A 17,647-nucleotide genomic window follows, 5' to 3' on the forward strand; every position below is an offset into this window, starting at 1 on the left:
ACAATCTTAGCCTTCCATTAAAAAATAGATGTTGGATAAGGGGGAACATAGAACTTCTATGTTGTAGGGGGAACATAGCAAGCTTTCCCTAGTATATTTGGGGGTAGTTTGATGAGATACAGCAACCCTGCACATAGTTGAGATTGGTAAAACTGTTAAAAAGGAACAATTAGTCTTGTCCGTCAGATTTCAAATGAATGTCAAACGGATGGTTGTGAGTGTGTCATTGACTAGACTCAAAATTAAACAAAAATATTTATTGAACGTTGTGTCATACTCCAAGCCATCTAGTTTGACATCTAATGGTTAATAGCAAGTGTGATCTTCTTGTAACAAATGGTCTTCTTGTAACACATAGTATTTGATTTAATTTCAAAATACCCAATGAAAACATACATGATCACGAATTAGAATACTTGCAAATATATAAAAAGATAAATTGCGCTACTCTCAAGGATATTTTGATCATTTTTTTTTTTACATTTTAAGAAAGTATAGAATGAGACCATTTACATTTGGTACAAGATGATCACATTAATCTTAACCATTAGATGCAAAATTGGGTGGTTGCAATTATTCTAGTAACCAAGCTTAAACTTAAAAAAAAAAAAATTTGAACTTTACGAAACATCCAAGCTATCAAATTTTACAAAAAATGATTGTAAGTAAATGAACCAGTTTTCATCGAAAGTAAATACTGCAATCCCTTATGTTTTTTTTTATTATTATTCCTTTGTTTCTTCTCCCACTTCCAGATAACACCCAATACGTGTATAATGAGCCAAGCATGCATAAGACAATTGATTGGAGATGACCCTGATATGTGAGATGGGTAATAATCTGTCACCTTATAGGAAATAATCTCCACCATTCATTATAGGAATCCAGCAGCTGTCGTCTGGATCTATGTGAAACATGTAGGACCTGGTCCTACAAGATAATATTTCAATATGGGAAACTTAAATAAAGTTTTTTTGAAAGGTATTAATTGTTCAAAAAACATTGCGAAATTAAATAGCTGGAAAGTATTATTATATACTGCCTTGAGAGCATTTAGGAATTCACTTTACCAGGTAAAACCATAGAAGCACTAATAGGACAACACCTTTTTGTTTCTTTTTTTTTTTTTTTCTTTTTTTATGTGGCCTCCTCAACTTAGTGATCAAATTAAAATAAATAAATAAATAAGATATATGCTTTAAGTGCCTAGAAAAAGTAACATCTTTATACTGAATAAGGCTCTCCAACTTTTGGATAATGGTAATCTGGATAGTTATACTGTCAATGAAGCAGAATAATGGGCATTGCACTATAGAGTGAGGAGATTCACATAGGACTTAGCACATGTAGTTATTGAAGGTTACCCCTTAAATGTCATGAAATAGTGCAAAGCCCCAAACACAATATGATGGCAATGTACTTAGATTTTGGATTGAATCTTGTTGGATCTTGAAGGTGAGGAGGTTGTTTTTACCCATATCGACCATGAGAGAAATGCAGCAGCTGATTCTTTGACCAGAGCAAGTGATGTGATGTGATTCTAGCTCTCCCCGTTCACCTTACCCTTCCTTTCTCATGCTTTTATATTCTTTTCCTTTTTGCTCGTTACTCTCTTTTCTTTTCTTTTTTTCTTTCTTTTTTTTTTTTTTTTTTTTGCATTGTATTTTTCATTTTCTCAATGAAAAAATCGTTAACTAATCAAAAATTAATAGTAATAGTGAAAATCTAAATATTAAAAAAAAAAAAAAAACATATTTTTGGAGCAGCCTCACCCAATGATTCAAAATGAATTCCAAAGTGTCATAAAAAAAAAAAAAGTATGTCTTTCATATAGAGGGCAAGAGAGAGTAAATACATAATGTGCTCCTGCAAAAGCATCCTACATTCGCTCAATAAATATTTCTATAATGAAAAGAACATCCCTCTCCCTATAATGGAAAAGGAAAGTACGTCCATGTGAGAGCCTTCTTCATGCAAGCCCCAAAAATAACAAAGGAGAATCTTCTTCCAACTAAATTCATTCAACAGCCACAAGCACATCAGTTCCATTCATTGTAGGCCCCCTCACTTTTATTTTATTTATTTATTTATTTTTGTCAGTTTAGCAGGGCCGGCGTCTCTTACCTGTGATATGAATAAAACTCAAAACATGACGTCGTGCCCCTCACCTTTACTTATATAATTTTGCATATAAATTGTCCTATATCCTAATAGTGGAATGGGATTATTATTTTTAAGGAAAATGTTTTGATAGGGCTGCACCATCAAAATAAATAAAGCCCCACCTCAATTCAGAGAAAATTATAGTTTTAGCATTGGAAAACCTTCAAATTGATCATATTGACTTTGACCATGGTTGTGAAAAAAAATTAAAATTTCAAACTCTAAAATAGTGTATGCTATAATACATTATCTAGACTGTTCATTTTCAAGCGTGTACCGATTTGCAAGATCTGTAGTATTTTTTGAGTTACAAATTTCAAAATCGGTGGTTGAAATTAATTTTAAAGCAATCATAGAGATTTTTCATGTCCAAAGTGTTTTCAGGACAAGGTGTCTAGTGAAATTATAGAAACCTAAATTTACTCTTGTATACAATATCTTCTTTCTTTTTATGCGTACCCATATTAGGAAGGTAAATCATTGTATATGTTACTTTTTTTTTTTTAGTAATACACAGCTTTGTAATCCTATAAATTGGAGCTCTTGTACATATTTTCAATAAGCCCTAAGTGCTCATAAATACATTAAAATTCCGTATTTTCTCACACCTAAGCCTTATAGAAACTTCCACTCATTGACTAATTGGGTACTTCATATGGCTTTTATGAATTGCGATAGCATGTTGGTCTCTATGGGACAGGATCCGGGCTATGGAAGAAAACATCTCAACCATCGGTTGTTGATATCTAAAGATTGGGGAAGTGGTAGCAAATTGTTTGAAATCCCAATCCCAGCAATGTGTACTTTCTGTTTAAATGCAACTTGTCCACCCAAATCAAGGTTTTAAAAGCCATATCAGATGGCTCAATTTTCCCTATTCAAACAGGAAGGGGTGGGCGACGAGTCTGATTCCCAGGTTATTTCGATTCTCCTTTGTTTTACATCTATTTTCTCTTTAGAAAACATATAATTTTGTTTTTTTTCAATTACTCTAAAATATCTAAAAAAAAAATTTATCTTTAGCTCCTATTAGATGAAATGAAAAGATGCAAATTTGGTTTTTTTTTCATTTTGAGCTTTATTTTTTATCATGATTTAAATCTATATCATTTTTAATTTAAATTTTTTTTATTTTTTTATTTTCATTTTGAACTTGATTTCTCATTTTTAAGTGCTTTTTCTTTCTTTTTCTTTTTTGCCACTTTTCCATCCCCCATTTTTTTCTTTCTTTCTTTTTTTCTATGTATCATGGATTATTGATCATACCCCTTGAGTTTGATGATCCGAGTTGGAACTATAGTTCGACCCACCGATTTTTTAAACACTACCAAAACTAAAGACTTCCCCAGATAATTTTTTATACTTAAAAATCAGAAATCATGGCTTTTAGCTAAAACCCAAATTTTGTTACATTATATTAAAATGTTAGAATTATTTTCAGTAAAGATAGGATAATAATATGCATTAAAATTCGTTCTCATCGCTGTGAAACAGCCTTTGGCTGCTCAAATTAGTTCTCAATTTTATTAAAAAAAAACCCTAATAAAACATGTCAAATATTAGAATGTTAGAATTCTGTCACATTATTAAGATTTAACCACAAGCTTTTTACCTAAAACCCAAATTATGGCTTCTTATGCTCGGGGAAAACAAAAAAAAATAAGACCGCTTCTAATCTTTATAAAAAATCGTGTATATTTAAGGGGTTTATTTCACCTTAAAATTAAGTGTTTATAGATCTGCAAGATGTGTATCATGTTTTGACTTTCAAATTTTATCATCAGTGTTGAAAATTGATTTAGATCCATCATCAAGATTTCTGTTGCCAAAAGTGCGCCTAGGAAACTTCATCCTTGGCAAAAGAGAAACTAACAATTGGACTAAACTAAGCTGGAATCCAATAGGTTTGAAATTGCAGTGGATCATTAGCTGTCATAATATTTCTTCTATTTCTAAATTCACATAATTTGATTGACAAGTACATTGCATAATTCACAAGTGTAGCCAGCTAATGCAACATGGCTGGGTGTGTCGATATCCTAGCAGCCATGTGCCTTTGAAAATGACAAAAAAAAAAAATGACAGGTCCTAAATATTTAACAACACGGTTTCTCATAAATATTTAACAACAGGTCTTAAAATTTTATTTTTGAATTTTAAATAAAATTTAAAAAATTAAAAATACTAATTTTATGAAAAAAAACATTTAGACCGTTAGTTTCAACTATTTTTAGATGGACCATCCCTTTGCATCAATCTTTAAGATCGATGCTTTAAACCTCAGGGGACATAAATGTAAAAATGTCTTCCCCCGATGCAGGAACAATTTTCCTTTTTTAAAAACTCTGCTCGGGCATGGGGCTCGACTGCTGCTCGAGCATGAGTAATTTGGGTGAGTTTGATTAAACTTATTTGCTTAAGTTTAGAAAACCTAGAAATTATCAAAAAAAATGCAAATATATTCAAAATAATTAAAATTTAGTACAAAATAAAAGAATTAAAAATAAAAATAATAATTATCTGAAGAAAACATTTAGACGGTTAGTTTCAACTATATTTAGATGGACCACTCATTTGCATCCATCTTTAATATAGATGTTTTATATCTCGGGAACGTAAATGTAAAAATGTGTCCGCAAATACATGGAACAATTTTCCTTTTTAAAAAACTCGGCTTGGGCATGGGACTCGACTGCTACTTGAGCTTGAGTGTGATTAAACTTATTTGCTTAAGTTTAGAAAAGCAAAAAATTATCAAAAAAAAAGAAGTAAAATATGTTCAAAATAATTAAAATTTAGTACAAAATCAAAGAATCCATAAATTTCATTATAGCTATATAGAACATAGGAAAAGAATTTCGGATAATAATAAAAAATTGATTTATAGCTTGAAATAGTTAAAAAAAGGAGAAGAGAGAATTATACCATATAATAAGAAAACTCCACAAATCATCATAAAAAATAAAAATTAAATAGAACATATTTACACATCGTTAATTAATGATTTGCAAAACATGGAATCGAGTTGGGACTTGGGACTCGCTAGATAGCCCCGAACACTAGCCAGGCTTCACAAACTCGGCCTAGGTCGAGTCCATATATATATATATATATATAAATTAAGAATCAGCAAAACTTTGCCGGTTGAGATTCGATTGCTTGGCGAGTCTGAATCATGAGCGTGACTGGGACTCGCCCAGCTTTTCCCATTGCTTTTATGCAAAAGCTTCACATACAAATACCAAAGATGATTGAGTCCAATATTTGGTTATATTCCATGATTTATTGGCATCAAAGTCTTTGGCAAATAATTCATCCTACCTCTGAGGTGTCCTACTTTGTCTTTTGGGAACTAGACATGCCTACACATTTTTAGCAGCATGCCAGGGGAGACCGACCCTAGCATCTCACTTAGATGTGCCCTTTTTTCATCTCACTTAGATGTGCCCTTTTTTTTTTTGTCTTTTGGGGTGTCAAAGATTTGAAAGGCTACAAATATGGGTATGTATACGTGTTCCCTCGGGAGCATAGTTTATTTCTACTCCATCTGTCAGAAAGACCTCTTTGGGAGTATTTTTTTCAATTTGAAATTTTGATAATCATTTAAGAATTATTAAATAATTATTCAAAAAAAAATGATATTTGAGTTTTTTGAATCTCACCATCTAAAAATTGGATGGTCTCTATTCAATCTCTAGACATTATTTTTTTCAAATGCTTCGAGGGAACATTGGAAAAAAAAATAATTATTGACATTAATCTATGGGTTGATGAGGTTACATCCCAAAAATAATTTGAGATCCTCAAATTAATTCTAGGTGGGCTTTTATCCAAAGGAGTAAATGGCCATTCTACTCCCGAGGGAGTAGAATATCATTTGGCTCCAAATACAATTTCTGTATTCTACCAATCATTCAGCCTTTTTGCTCACGGGTAAACATGATTAAGCCTTTAAAATTGAATAATTTAGGTAAAATGTCATACTACTAGACCACTTATACGGATGAAATCTAGGCACTGAAAACATTGCATGACTTTCATGGTCGGTCCAACTCTCTCCATCACCATCCAAAACATTGATCATCACTGTCGAATGCAGTTTTTAAAAGGTGATAAGATCCGGAGACGGTAAATTTTGCCTGAGACGGAAGGATCCATGGGAAGGAATCCTCATATAAAAGAACAAAATAATTACTTGTCCTCAAACCTCTTGACAATAAGTTTCTCCTAACGCCGCCCCGAACATCTCATTAACCCTAAAGTTCATCTTTTTGTTACTTCAAATGCTTCTGAATTTCAATTTCGGTAATTTGAGGCCAGTTGTTGGACAACATCTCGTGCCACCATTTACTGTCTTATAAATGAAATTTTGATTATGATATCTATTTTTTATTGTAGATAGATGGCGAATGTATCAAAAAGTTGCATGTTAATACAAACATTGTTCCTCATGATTTGTATCTCTAAGTTCTAACCCTTCAAAAATGATAAAAAAAAAAAAAGAATATTATTATAAAATTTGACATCTTCCAAGGGCCAAAAATAAATTTTATTTTTATTTAAAAATAATATTAATCTGAAATTTGGGATTTAGCTTCATTTTATAAAGAGAACTGAATAAAAAAATATTTTGAATAAAAATATTGATCGAAATAAATTTAAGGCTATTTTGGTTATTTTTTATTTACAAATTTTTTAATTATTATTATTTAGTTACATTTATAAAAATAAACCGACATCCTATAATTCAGATAAATATATTACTTCAATAAATAAAAAATAAAAAATATAGGATTAATTTTGGCTGTTAGATATGACTTCGTGAAATCTCAACCATTGGATACTCTACAAACTCTGCCCTTAAAAGAGCGAGGGCTGTATAGAAAGTATTCGGTTTTAGGAAGGGCACCTTATAAATTCGTGGCAAATATCCACGTGCTTCAACCGGTCTTAGGCCCCAGTCGTCGAAGAAGAGAGCTTTCGCAGTATAGAGACACTCCACCGACCTTTCTTATGCATTTATGCTCCTTGACAAAGCATAAAATGACGAATTAGCCTTTTCCCTCTTTTTTTACAATTTTTTTTTTTTATTTGCTTTATTTTTTTAATCTCACCTTTACGACTCAATGGATTATAAAAAAAAATAATTGTTTCATGCATTTCTATTTGCGGTCCAAACATATAAAGCATCCATCTTAAAGATGGATGCAAATAGGTGCTCCATCTAGAAACAATTGAAACTACCGGTCCAAATGTTTTTTTAATAGAATTGTTATTTTTAATTTTAAAAATTTATTTATTTGTTCATATCATAATCTCCATGTTAGAGATTACATATCTTTAAATTAAGTCCAAAAATCCATCTCATAATAGAGTTTTAAGAGGTGCCTCATTTCTACATGGACTCATAGAAATCAGGTCCTCATAAAAATCATGTGGTGGTTTTGTTGGCATGGCAATAAACAAAGACATGATTTTAAGTGTGGCAATTCAAAAAAAATCTAAATCGCTTTTCTTGATAAGTGTTTGAAAAACTCAGACTGTGACTCATAGGGTTATGAGCCAGAGTCAGAGGCCAACTCAGTGCCTGACTTGGTTGACTCTCAATAAAAATTGTATAAGAAATAGTTAGCTCTGGTCAGACTTGCCTCATTTTGGTGTATCAACCGGACCCAGCATGTTTCTAGGTCCAAATAACATAAGTGAGTCAGATCTTAAGCCATATTTTTTCAAAAACACTTCTTAAAATTTATTCTTGAAATCTCACTTTAAAGTACCTATTGAACTTTTTTATCTTGAATTATAAAGCACCTAATCTCACTTATACATCTTACCTTTATTCTTTTTAAATAGTGCGAAGATGTGTCGTGTCTAAATGATCATTTGAGATTGGTACTCATGACGCTTGTAATGACGTTACAATACACATATTGATTGCTTTTTAACAATTTAAAGATAGCAAATTATGATGAATAAGAAAAGTACAACTCATTGTCCATGGCCATAATTGGATGTAGATGGAGAGAGAATGTAACTCTTTATGATGATAAATTGGATGGTGGTGATCAAAGGACTTTGTGTATTCTAATTATAAAAACAAAAAAAAACAAAAAATCAAAATATTTTTATGAGATGAATTGTTTAACATTTTACCTATTTACAACTATTCCAACTCGAGACTGTGCATTCTTTTATGGGTATTTTAAAATTAAATAAAAAATCATAGGTAAATTATTAAATTGTTTTAACTCTTATAGAATTTTGATAATATTTATTTTTACATTCTTTCTCCAAAAGGTTAAGATGAGGGTTATGGGGAAAAAGTAGGGTTTTAAAAACTGAAGTGATAGAGTACCACTCGTTGCTTGGCAGATAAGATGATGGCATGGGTTGTTTGTATATATAAGAGAGGCAAAGCCATGAAGGTGATGCGAGAGGTTGAGTGAGAGATGGGTTCATTGCTTGCTTTGTTGGGGTTGATTGTAGGGTTATTTGGGGTTGGCAATGCACAACTAAGTGCTAGCTTTTACAATACCACTTGCCCTAACGTGACTAGCATTGTGAGAAACGTTGTTCAGCAGGCTTTCCAGTCGGATGTGCGCATCGGTGCCAGTTTGATCCGCCTCCACTTTCACGACTGCTTTGTTGATGTATGCCTCATCACTTTTTACCCCCTTTTTTTTATTTTTTTTAATTATTATTATTATTATTATTTATTTTCTTTTGAGTTTTTATATCATTATTTGTCTTTGATTTTATTTGACAGTGTTTTAAATATTGTTTGAAAAATCATTTATCTTATTAGAAATATCTCGGATCTCAAAATTTTTATTTTTATGTTTTTCCTTTTTTTTTTTTTTTTGATATGTTAATAGTTGGAATAGATGGCGGGACATTAGATGCCCCAGCTCCATTTCAAGGACTCCTACTTCTCGTTTGCTCTTTGATTTATTTTGTTATTACTATATCCCTTTCCGGATCAAAAACCATTCAAGCTCGATTAGGGAGTTGGACCCCTGCCAAGTCGGAGCCCGATTCGATTTCTAATACGTATGAAATTTGGAAGTTCTAAAATTAATCAGAAGCGGTTCTACCACTTAAAAGTAATGGCTACATGCTGATCTCTTCAGAGTGTTAGCAGAGGTGTAGAACCATCATTGGCTAAATAAATACACATGGAAGTTTTTGTTTTTGTGGTAATTGGAAACTAACGTAATTTTGAATTCTTCCTTTTTAATTTCCCTCTGGAGAGTTTGACCGCCCAAATTCAAGAGCTAAAATAAAAGAAAATGTTTATATAAGGTTGATTGTTACTTTATACCAAGGGGCACATCAAAAATTCAATAGAAAAAGAGTTCTGAAGTTGAAAAACCTTACAAATGATCATCTTGAAATGTATGATTATATATATATATATATATATATATATATATATATATATATATATATATATATATATATATTACAAAAGACAATATTTTTTTTACTTGAATTCCCTTCCTTTTCCATATCCATTTATCTCATTCGGGATAGGAGGGAATTTGAATGTCGGGAACAACGCTTTCAGGTCGATTTTTTAGGTGCACCTCACTTCCACTGTATACGATATGGACCCCATAAAAGCAAAAATGATAGAAATCAATTAATCTCACTCTCACATGAGGCACAAACATACTGACACACGTGTGTGTTAACTGCTTCAGCAATCATGCACTTATGGAGAAGATGTGCATGTGCATGGAAGGAAAATGTATCATAGTCCAATAGACTATTTTACAAGCCTGTACGGTAGCCTTAGCAACATCTATCATCCGTTGGATTTATTCTTGGATGGAGATTACCTCTCGTATGAAGTTTCTATAGGGCCTAGGCTTTATAAAAACAAAATAAAGCTTCACCTCATATCCTCATCGGAAAAGCACTTTGGCCATCAGAAATCTTCATGATGGTTCTAAAATCCATGTCCCAAACCGACAATAAAATTTGAAACTTAAAAAATGGTATAGATTTTGCAGATCTAAAACTTAAAAACTCTTGCGGATTTTAAGGGAGAAATAAATAGTCTAGATGATTTGTTGCAATATACACTATTTTTAGAATTTAAAATCCTAATTATTTTTCACAACCATAATGTTCAAGCTGAGATCGATTTAAAAGTTTTTCAACACTATAAATATTTGATAGGTTGTAACATGAGGTTTTACTTATTTTCATAGGACTCCAGCCTTATCAAACCATTTTCTTTAGCAATGAATGAGCGAGTGGGCCGTACTCCAATTACCAATCGTCCATACATTAGTAGGAACTGGCGTTGGATGTAGCCTTAGAGTGCCATAGTGAACTCTTACCATACTCCGGTAAGTATGTGTGCACATGTGCATGTAACCAGCTACCCATATATGGGGTATAAATGGCACTTTAATTTCAATAATCTGGTTACAAATCGTAATCCAATCCGGTTAAAAATTGTATCTCTCTCTCTCCCTCCATGGTTATAAAATATAAGCAAGAGCATGGATTGCCGTATGGAAAAAGGTCTATATACAGTCTACAACTTATATTGTAGAAATAAGGTGCAACTCAAAAATTATGAAAACGTGGTTTTGATGTGGTTGGTAAAAAAAAAAACGGTTGTTTTAATGTTGGAAAACCATCTAATTGATCATCTCGATATCAAGATGTATAGATATAGGAGAAAAAAAAAATTCACGTCCCAAAAATAGTAGTACATCTTGTGATATATTATGTGGATTGTCTATTTTCAAGATTTTCATGTGTTTATAAATCCACAAGATTTAAAACATTTTTTAAATTTAAAATGTTACAATTGGATATGAAAATAGGTTCTCATGCCATCCTAAGAATTTTTTGATACCAAAATTGCATCTTACTCATCGGTCGGCCTTACTTTAATTGTTTAAAATTATAACCTTAGCAAACCCCATCCTTTGATTAAAAAATATAAAAAATTTAAATACGTGTTCAAAAGAGAGATGAGTTCCTACCGCATTATATGGTCCATATTTTGGACTGTACTACATTGGGATCCCACCAGTTTTTTAAAGAAACTTTCATATTTTCTATATAAATGCTCTAATTATAAACTTTTTTAAAAAAAATTGGTATTTACACGTACTTACCGATTGTCTGTCTTTTATTTTTTGTTCTAGTTTTACCCTCATTCAAGATTGAAAATCCAAAGTGAGCCATTTGATTTTCAATATCCACAGTTAGGTTGTCCTTTCTTATTTCATTTTTAGATAAAGAAAAAGGAAGTCACTTTGGATGTTGAAAATATGAAATCAAGAATGACTTTTGATTTTGAATATCCAAAGTTGAATGAAAATCTTCCACGCAACTTCGAATATTCAAAATTTGAAATCAAGAGTAACTTCGAATTTCCCATATTTGAAGTTACATTTTTTTTGAAAAATGCCTTTATACAAGGGTGAACAAGAAGTTATCTACGCGCATGGTGACCTTGGATTTTGAATATCCAAAAATAAGGGTGAATTTCACATTAAAAAAAATCAAGAAAGGTAATTGCCTAATATACAAAAATTAGAGGGTATTTTCATATTTGTAATAATTATATAATAATTATATAGGATGTGTGAGCATGTTTCATTTTTTTCTTTTCTGTTTTTTTGGTTCTCATTATCCTATGTTGAAAATCAAACTTTTGAGTTTGTTTGGATAGTTCGAAAATTGGAATTTTTAATTGTCCAACCAAATACATCATTTTTCTTGTGTTTGGAGCAGTTTAAGAGTTAGATTCTCAATTGACGGGTGAAATGAAAATGAAAAAGCAAAGAAAAGAAAAGTAGAGCCTCACTGTATTATGATCCAAATATGACCCATGCCGTAATCGTCATCATTATCATAATCTTTTTTTTAATTAATTGGGGTTAGCTAAACGAATCTTTGTTCGTTATTCTGCTCTTTTTAAGGTCATACTCTCAATGAGTTCATAAGTCTACACATCTTTTCGAACTACTTCCAACCACGTCCTTTAGGCCTATCCTTTGCTCTTTTCAATCCTTCCACTTGAACTAACTCGCACCTCTTAACAGGTGCTATATTAGGTTGAAGATATACATGGTCAGCCCACCTAAGTCTACTTTCCCTCATCTTATCACCTATTGGTACCACACCTAAATTATCTGAAATGAATACATTTCAGATTCTATCCCATCTTGTCACCCATCCATCTCAATGTTTTCATCTCCACTACATGCATTTTATTGTATATTGTTCTTTTGTCCGCCTAACATTCCACCCATAAAGTAAAGCTGGTCTCAGAACTGTCCTATAGAACTTACCCTTCAGCTCCATTGGCATGCAGCGATCATACAAAATTCCAGTTGCAAATTTTCACTTCACCCACCCAGCTCTAATTCCATGTGCAACATCTTTATATATCTCTCTATTTTCCTGAAAAATCCGTCTGGCATTTGCTTTATTCACAACACCTTGTTGAACAACTTCATCAGCCAATTAATGCCAATATCCCCTATACACTTCTAAATCTCTATCGGAATATCATCCGGTCCTAAGCGTTTTCCTATCTTCATCATTTTCAAAGCTTCTTTCACTCCTGATGTCCTAATCCTACAAATGTATTTATGACATTCACCTTCATTTATACCAGCTATGAACAATGTCGTAATACTAAAGTTTTCTCTGATCTGCACGTAAAATTCTCTAAAATGTAATCCATCTCTCTCTCTCTCTTTTGAACAATCCATCTCTGTCTCTCATTGTCTTGTGATGTAGGGGTGTGATGGGTCATTGTTGCTGGATAATTCGTCAAGCATCGTTAGTGAGAAGGATGCAGTCCCAAATAGTCGCTCTGTGAGAGGATTCCCTGTGGTGGATAACATAAAGGCTGACTTGGAAAGTCAGTGCCCTGGTATTGTCTCATGTGCTGATATCCTTGCCATTGCCTCTGAAGTTTCAGTTGTTTTGGTACGCAATATCTCTCCCTCTCTCTCTCGTTTTGCAATTTATTTCTCTCATATGAATACTTCTCTCTCAATGGGGTAGATTAGGATAAGGACCCAATGGTCGTGGATCTTTTTTGTATAAAACCCGGTAGGAAATCACCTACAGTAGGATATTTTTTATCACACGAAAATTTTGGGAATGGTTAAATGAATATAGTTAGATGAATACACAAGGTAAAAGTACATAGCAAGGTCATTCACTTTTACTACAAAGACATCACAATCACGTGTATATCCAAATGTGGGGTGGCTAGCTGAGGGGTGGCATATATGAATTTATTATTTTATTTTTAATTTATTTCTATAGATTATATTAACATCAAATTTTTTTTTGGGGGCTTTCTATCCTCTCATAGGGTGACACCTAAGAATGATATAAAGAAATATTTTTAACAAAATAAAATAACTAAAATACCCTTGAGGGTTTTATGAGCAGTTTGGTAATTTGATATTATATATTTTCTCAACTTTTTGGTGCGCCCCATTGATATGATTACAGGAAAATCTCATGTTCATATGATTTGTAAAAAAATTAAAATAAAATTCTCTTAAATATCAGATCTAGATCAAACGATCAGAGGCTCACTTATGTCAATATGGCTGAAGGGAGGATCTGATGGCTAAGAGAAAATGGCATATATGAATTGGCCTAGTGGGATATAGAAAACTTTCCGTTGTTTAATCCAAATGTCAAATTATCCCAAAAAAAATTACATCCCCGAGTTCATGAGAAATGTACAAATAAAATTTAGAGGATGATGGAAATCCCCATTGTTAGGGACTGCACAGGCTGGTGGTCCGTCATGGAGTGTTCTACTTGGGCGCAGGGATGGCACTACTGCGAATAAAGATGCTGCTAATAACAATCTTCCGAGCCCTTTCGAAGGCATCAGTAACATTTCAACCAAGTTTTCAAATGTTGGCCTCGACACGACAGATGTTGTTGCTCTCTCTGGTACCAGCCCTCCACTTTCTCTTTTTTTTTATTTTTTTTTTATTGAGTTTGGATCTGTTTTTTTTTTTTCGAGTTTGAATCTGACAAAGACCTTGAAAATACAAGACTGGTATGATCTGTGTATATGAAGTTATCAACACAGTCGTGCTTGGTTAATTCAGCTCAACCAACCATGGTTTCATTTAGAAGTGAACCTTTTACTTTAGAGGGACACAAGTTGCCTTTGAGATATATATGCCAAATCAGCAAAGGATTTCTTAGATTGAATTCCATTGAAATGCCATGCAAAATATATGTGGTAAGGAAAAAGGAATTCTGAAGTTGAACCCAGGGTTCAAAAACTCCAAGATACTCGACCTTAACCGAGGCGAGTAAAAGACTCGGCCGAGTAACGTACAACCAAAAAAAAGTAAAAAAGAAAAAGGGTAGTTCTTAAGAAAGTAGTTAAAAATAAGAAAAAACTGAAAGACTAAAAAGATGGCAAAGATCTACAAAACATAGATTATTAAAAATCTTCATTTAACTTTTGAATATTTAAAAAAATCTAAAAATGAAAAATATAAAATTTCTCCCATCATCTTAAAAACTGCCAAAATCGTCTAAAAACTTATTTCTAACAAATATAATGATGTTTCCCAATTTTTCTATATTTTTTGTTTTTTACATTTTTTACTACATTTATAAGAGCAGGGCGAGTTGCTGTAGGAACTTGTCCCTACTGGAAGGCTGGTTGAACTTCTTTACGTACTACCATTTGAACAACAAAAAAAGATCAGTGTAATTTAGCATTCGGCAATAAAATTTCCAAAATATGCAAAAGGATTTACAATCATTATGTTCATGAAACTAAAATTGTGAACTCTCCATCTAATCTACACCAAGTTTGATTAAGAATTTGTTGATTCACCCTTAGTTGCCTAGAAATTGTTCTCACGTGTCTATGGGGGAAACATCTAGCCTACTCATCAGTGCTCTATTTTACAGGGGCACACACATTCGGGCGAGCACAGTGCCAGTTTTTCAGGGATCGACTATACAACTTTAGTGGTTCCGGGGCAGCCGATCCCACCATGAACTCATCTTATGTGACAACTCTACAGGGTTCATGTCCTCAAAGTGGTGGAGACACCACCTTATCGGACTTGGACCCGACAACCCCGGATGGTTTCGACAACGCGTACTTCACTAATCTTGAGAGCAACAGAGGCCTACTCCAGTCTGACCAAGAGTTGTTCTCCACTAGTGGTGCGACAGTCTCTATTGTGCAAAACTATGCTAGTAACCAAAGTGCTTTCTTTGAAAGCTTTGTGAAATCCATGATCAAGATGGGTAATATAAGCCCATTGACTGGCACCAATGGTCAAATAAGAACAAATTGCAGTAGGGTCAATGGTAGCTAGCTTTGAAGCTATCTCGTCCATGTTGCATGGTTTCATAATCCATGTAGCAAGTTGGTTTCTCAATCACAAAAAAAAATAAACTAATAAAAATTGTTGTCTTAGCTTGTTTCTATTTTTTTTTTTCTTAGTTCAGGGGAGGGTCCATGAATTTGGGCTAATGTTTCTGTGAGTCTTCTTTCTTTTGGGAAGAAGAACCTAGTGCATGTAACTAGGGTTTTTTTAGGGTTTGGGTGGAATTATAACCTAATGGGTGGCTTTGTTTTGGTAGGAAGTCTCTTGAAAGAAATATTATAGTTGTTGCACGTGAAGAACAACCAAAAATGTTGAATTATAACATTAAGAGAGAATGGTATCATGGGATTTTGTAGTGATATGGTTGTGCTTTTTATTTGTTTAATTGTTTGTGGTGATATATCAGAGACTTCTTGGGGCAAATCTAATTATAGTTCCATTCCTTTTCAATTTTCTTTCAATTTTTTATTTGATTCATGGGTTTTAATTGAGAATGATGCACTTTAAGCAATTTCATTGTTGCAATTCATGATGCACTTTTTCTTCTGGTGATGCAAATACCGGACAACAGCGAGGTACACTTTCAGGGGCCATTTGGATGCCTGGAAATATATTGTCTGTGAAATATATTACAGGCATAATACATTATTATGTAATACATTACCTGCAAATGGATTATAACTGTTTGGGTAGTATTTAAATGCAATTTGGGAAATACATTGCTACTGTTTGGCTATGTTTGGAAGAACTATGAGAAATAAATTACCATCCAAATATGAAAAATATGGCTATGTTAGGCTAACATAATTAGACTTTGGTTTCAACATGATAAGTTATTGGAATAACATAATTTTATTGTGATAAGCCTTATTTTTATTTATTTATTATAGAAGTCTTTCAAATATCTCTCTATATATAATTTCAAATAAGCAATAAATTTATGATACCAAAATCAAAATATTTATGGTACAAGTTAAAAAATGGAAAGAAGTTTGATGAGTAAACTAGAAAGTTTGGTAATTGCACTAGAAAATTTTGAAGCATTGGAGGAGACTAAAGATGCATTTTATTTCAATTGAGTTTTTACTAGCCTCTTATAAGGATTATGTTGTATGAAATTTTTTATTATGATTGTGCTATGTAATTTCTTATCGATTACCAATTATTATTTTTATTATTATTATTTTACTACTCGCTGATAAAGAAGCCCTAGTCTTAGCATAATTATCAGCCTCCGAATTTGCCTCCCTATACACGTGTTGAAAGGAAATCGTCAAGGATTCTAATAATTACAAAATATGAAGCAACAAGGATCCCAAATCCCTTGGAATCCTCTGCTCTTATTGCACCACTTGATGACGTGAAGAGAATCCCCTTCCACAACACAATTTAGCCACTCCAACCCGGCCAGCCTATCAAAATATCTTGGTACTATACCAATCACTAATCACACCCCCAATGCTTATAGGCCCCGAATTTCCTTCAGATTTCCTACTAAACTGCCATCAAAATTGAGTTTAAAGCAGCCATGTGAAAGGTTCACCCATACACTTCTAGGTCTATTAATTACCACCCTATATAATATTTGAAAAGATATCCGAGGCCAGTATTCCCCTCCCTTCTTTCGTTATCGACATCCAACACCAAATGGTGTGTTGGATTGAATTCAAGACTCTCTCAAAAGAGCAGGCCTCCTGATCAAAGGTATTACGATTGCTCTCTTTTTCAAACTTCTCATAAGATAGCCCCATTAACAATCTTCCATAGAGTTTGACCTACTTTTGGTAGGTTTGGAAATGCCATGTGATTGATAATGGCAATTACCATCTCGGGCAGAGCAATATGCATGCCCAACTTTGCTAGGAACCATGACCAAATCCTAATAATAAAAATAGCTGTGAATCAAAAAGGTGAGACCCAATTTTTCTATCGGACTTACACATCAGACATATGTTAGGTAAAATCTTACCCCTTATTATCCTATGTCTCTGGAGCCAATGCCTCTGCTCCCTCGCTCTCTCTCCAATGCCTCTCTCCCTCTACAACTCACGCCCTCAATGCTTCATGCTAATGGCTTAGGCTAATGATCAGGCTTAAGAGAAAGAAAAGAC

At 33.0% G+C, this 17,647-nt stretch overlaps 1 protein-coding gene across 2 annotated transcripts; it reads left to right on the top strand.

Moving 5' to 3' along the window:
• The first annotated feature begins 8,593 nt into the window (after positions 1-8,593).
• LOC18439310 (peroxidase A2-like) lies at positions 8,594-15,959 on the top strand. 2 transcript variants are annotated; one of them, XM_088864425.1, is made up of 4 exons: positions 8,594-8,813; positions 12,940-13,131; positions 13,948-14,124; positions 15,109-15,959. In XM_088864425.1, the coding sequence occupies exons 1-4, from the start codon at positions 8,613-8,615 to the stop codon at positions 15,196-15,198; spliced, it is 660 nt and encodes a 219-aa protein (XP_088720551.1). In that variant the 5' UTR covers positions 8,594-8,612; the 3' UTR covers positions 15,199-15,959. The 2 variants fall into 2 exon arrangements, with proteins under 2 accessions (XP_088720551.1, XP_011625273.2); XM_011626971.3 differs by having other exon boundaries at positions 13,959-14,124.
• The last annotated feature ends 1,688 nt before the right edge of the window (positions 15,960-17,647 follow it).

This window comes from Amborella trichopoda, chromosome 4 (genome assembly GCF_054954075.1).
Source record: "Amborella trichopoda isolate Santa Cruz 75 chromosome 4, AtrichopodaSantaCruz75HAP2 v2.0, whole genome shotgun sequence".
Classification (NCBI taxonomy): domain Eukaryota; kingdom Viridiplantae; phylum Streptophyta; class Magnoliopsida; order Amborellales; family Amborellaceae; genus Amborella; species Amborella trichopoda.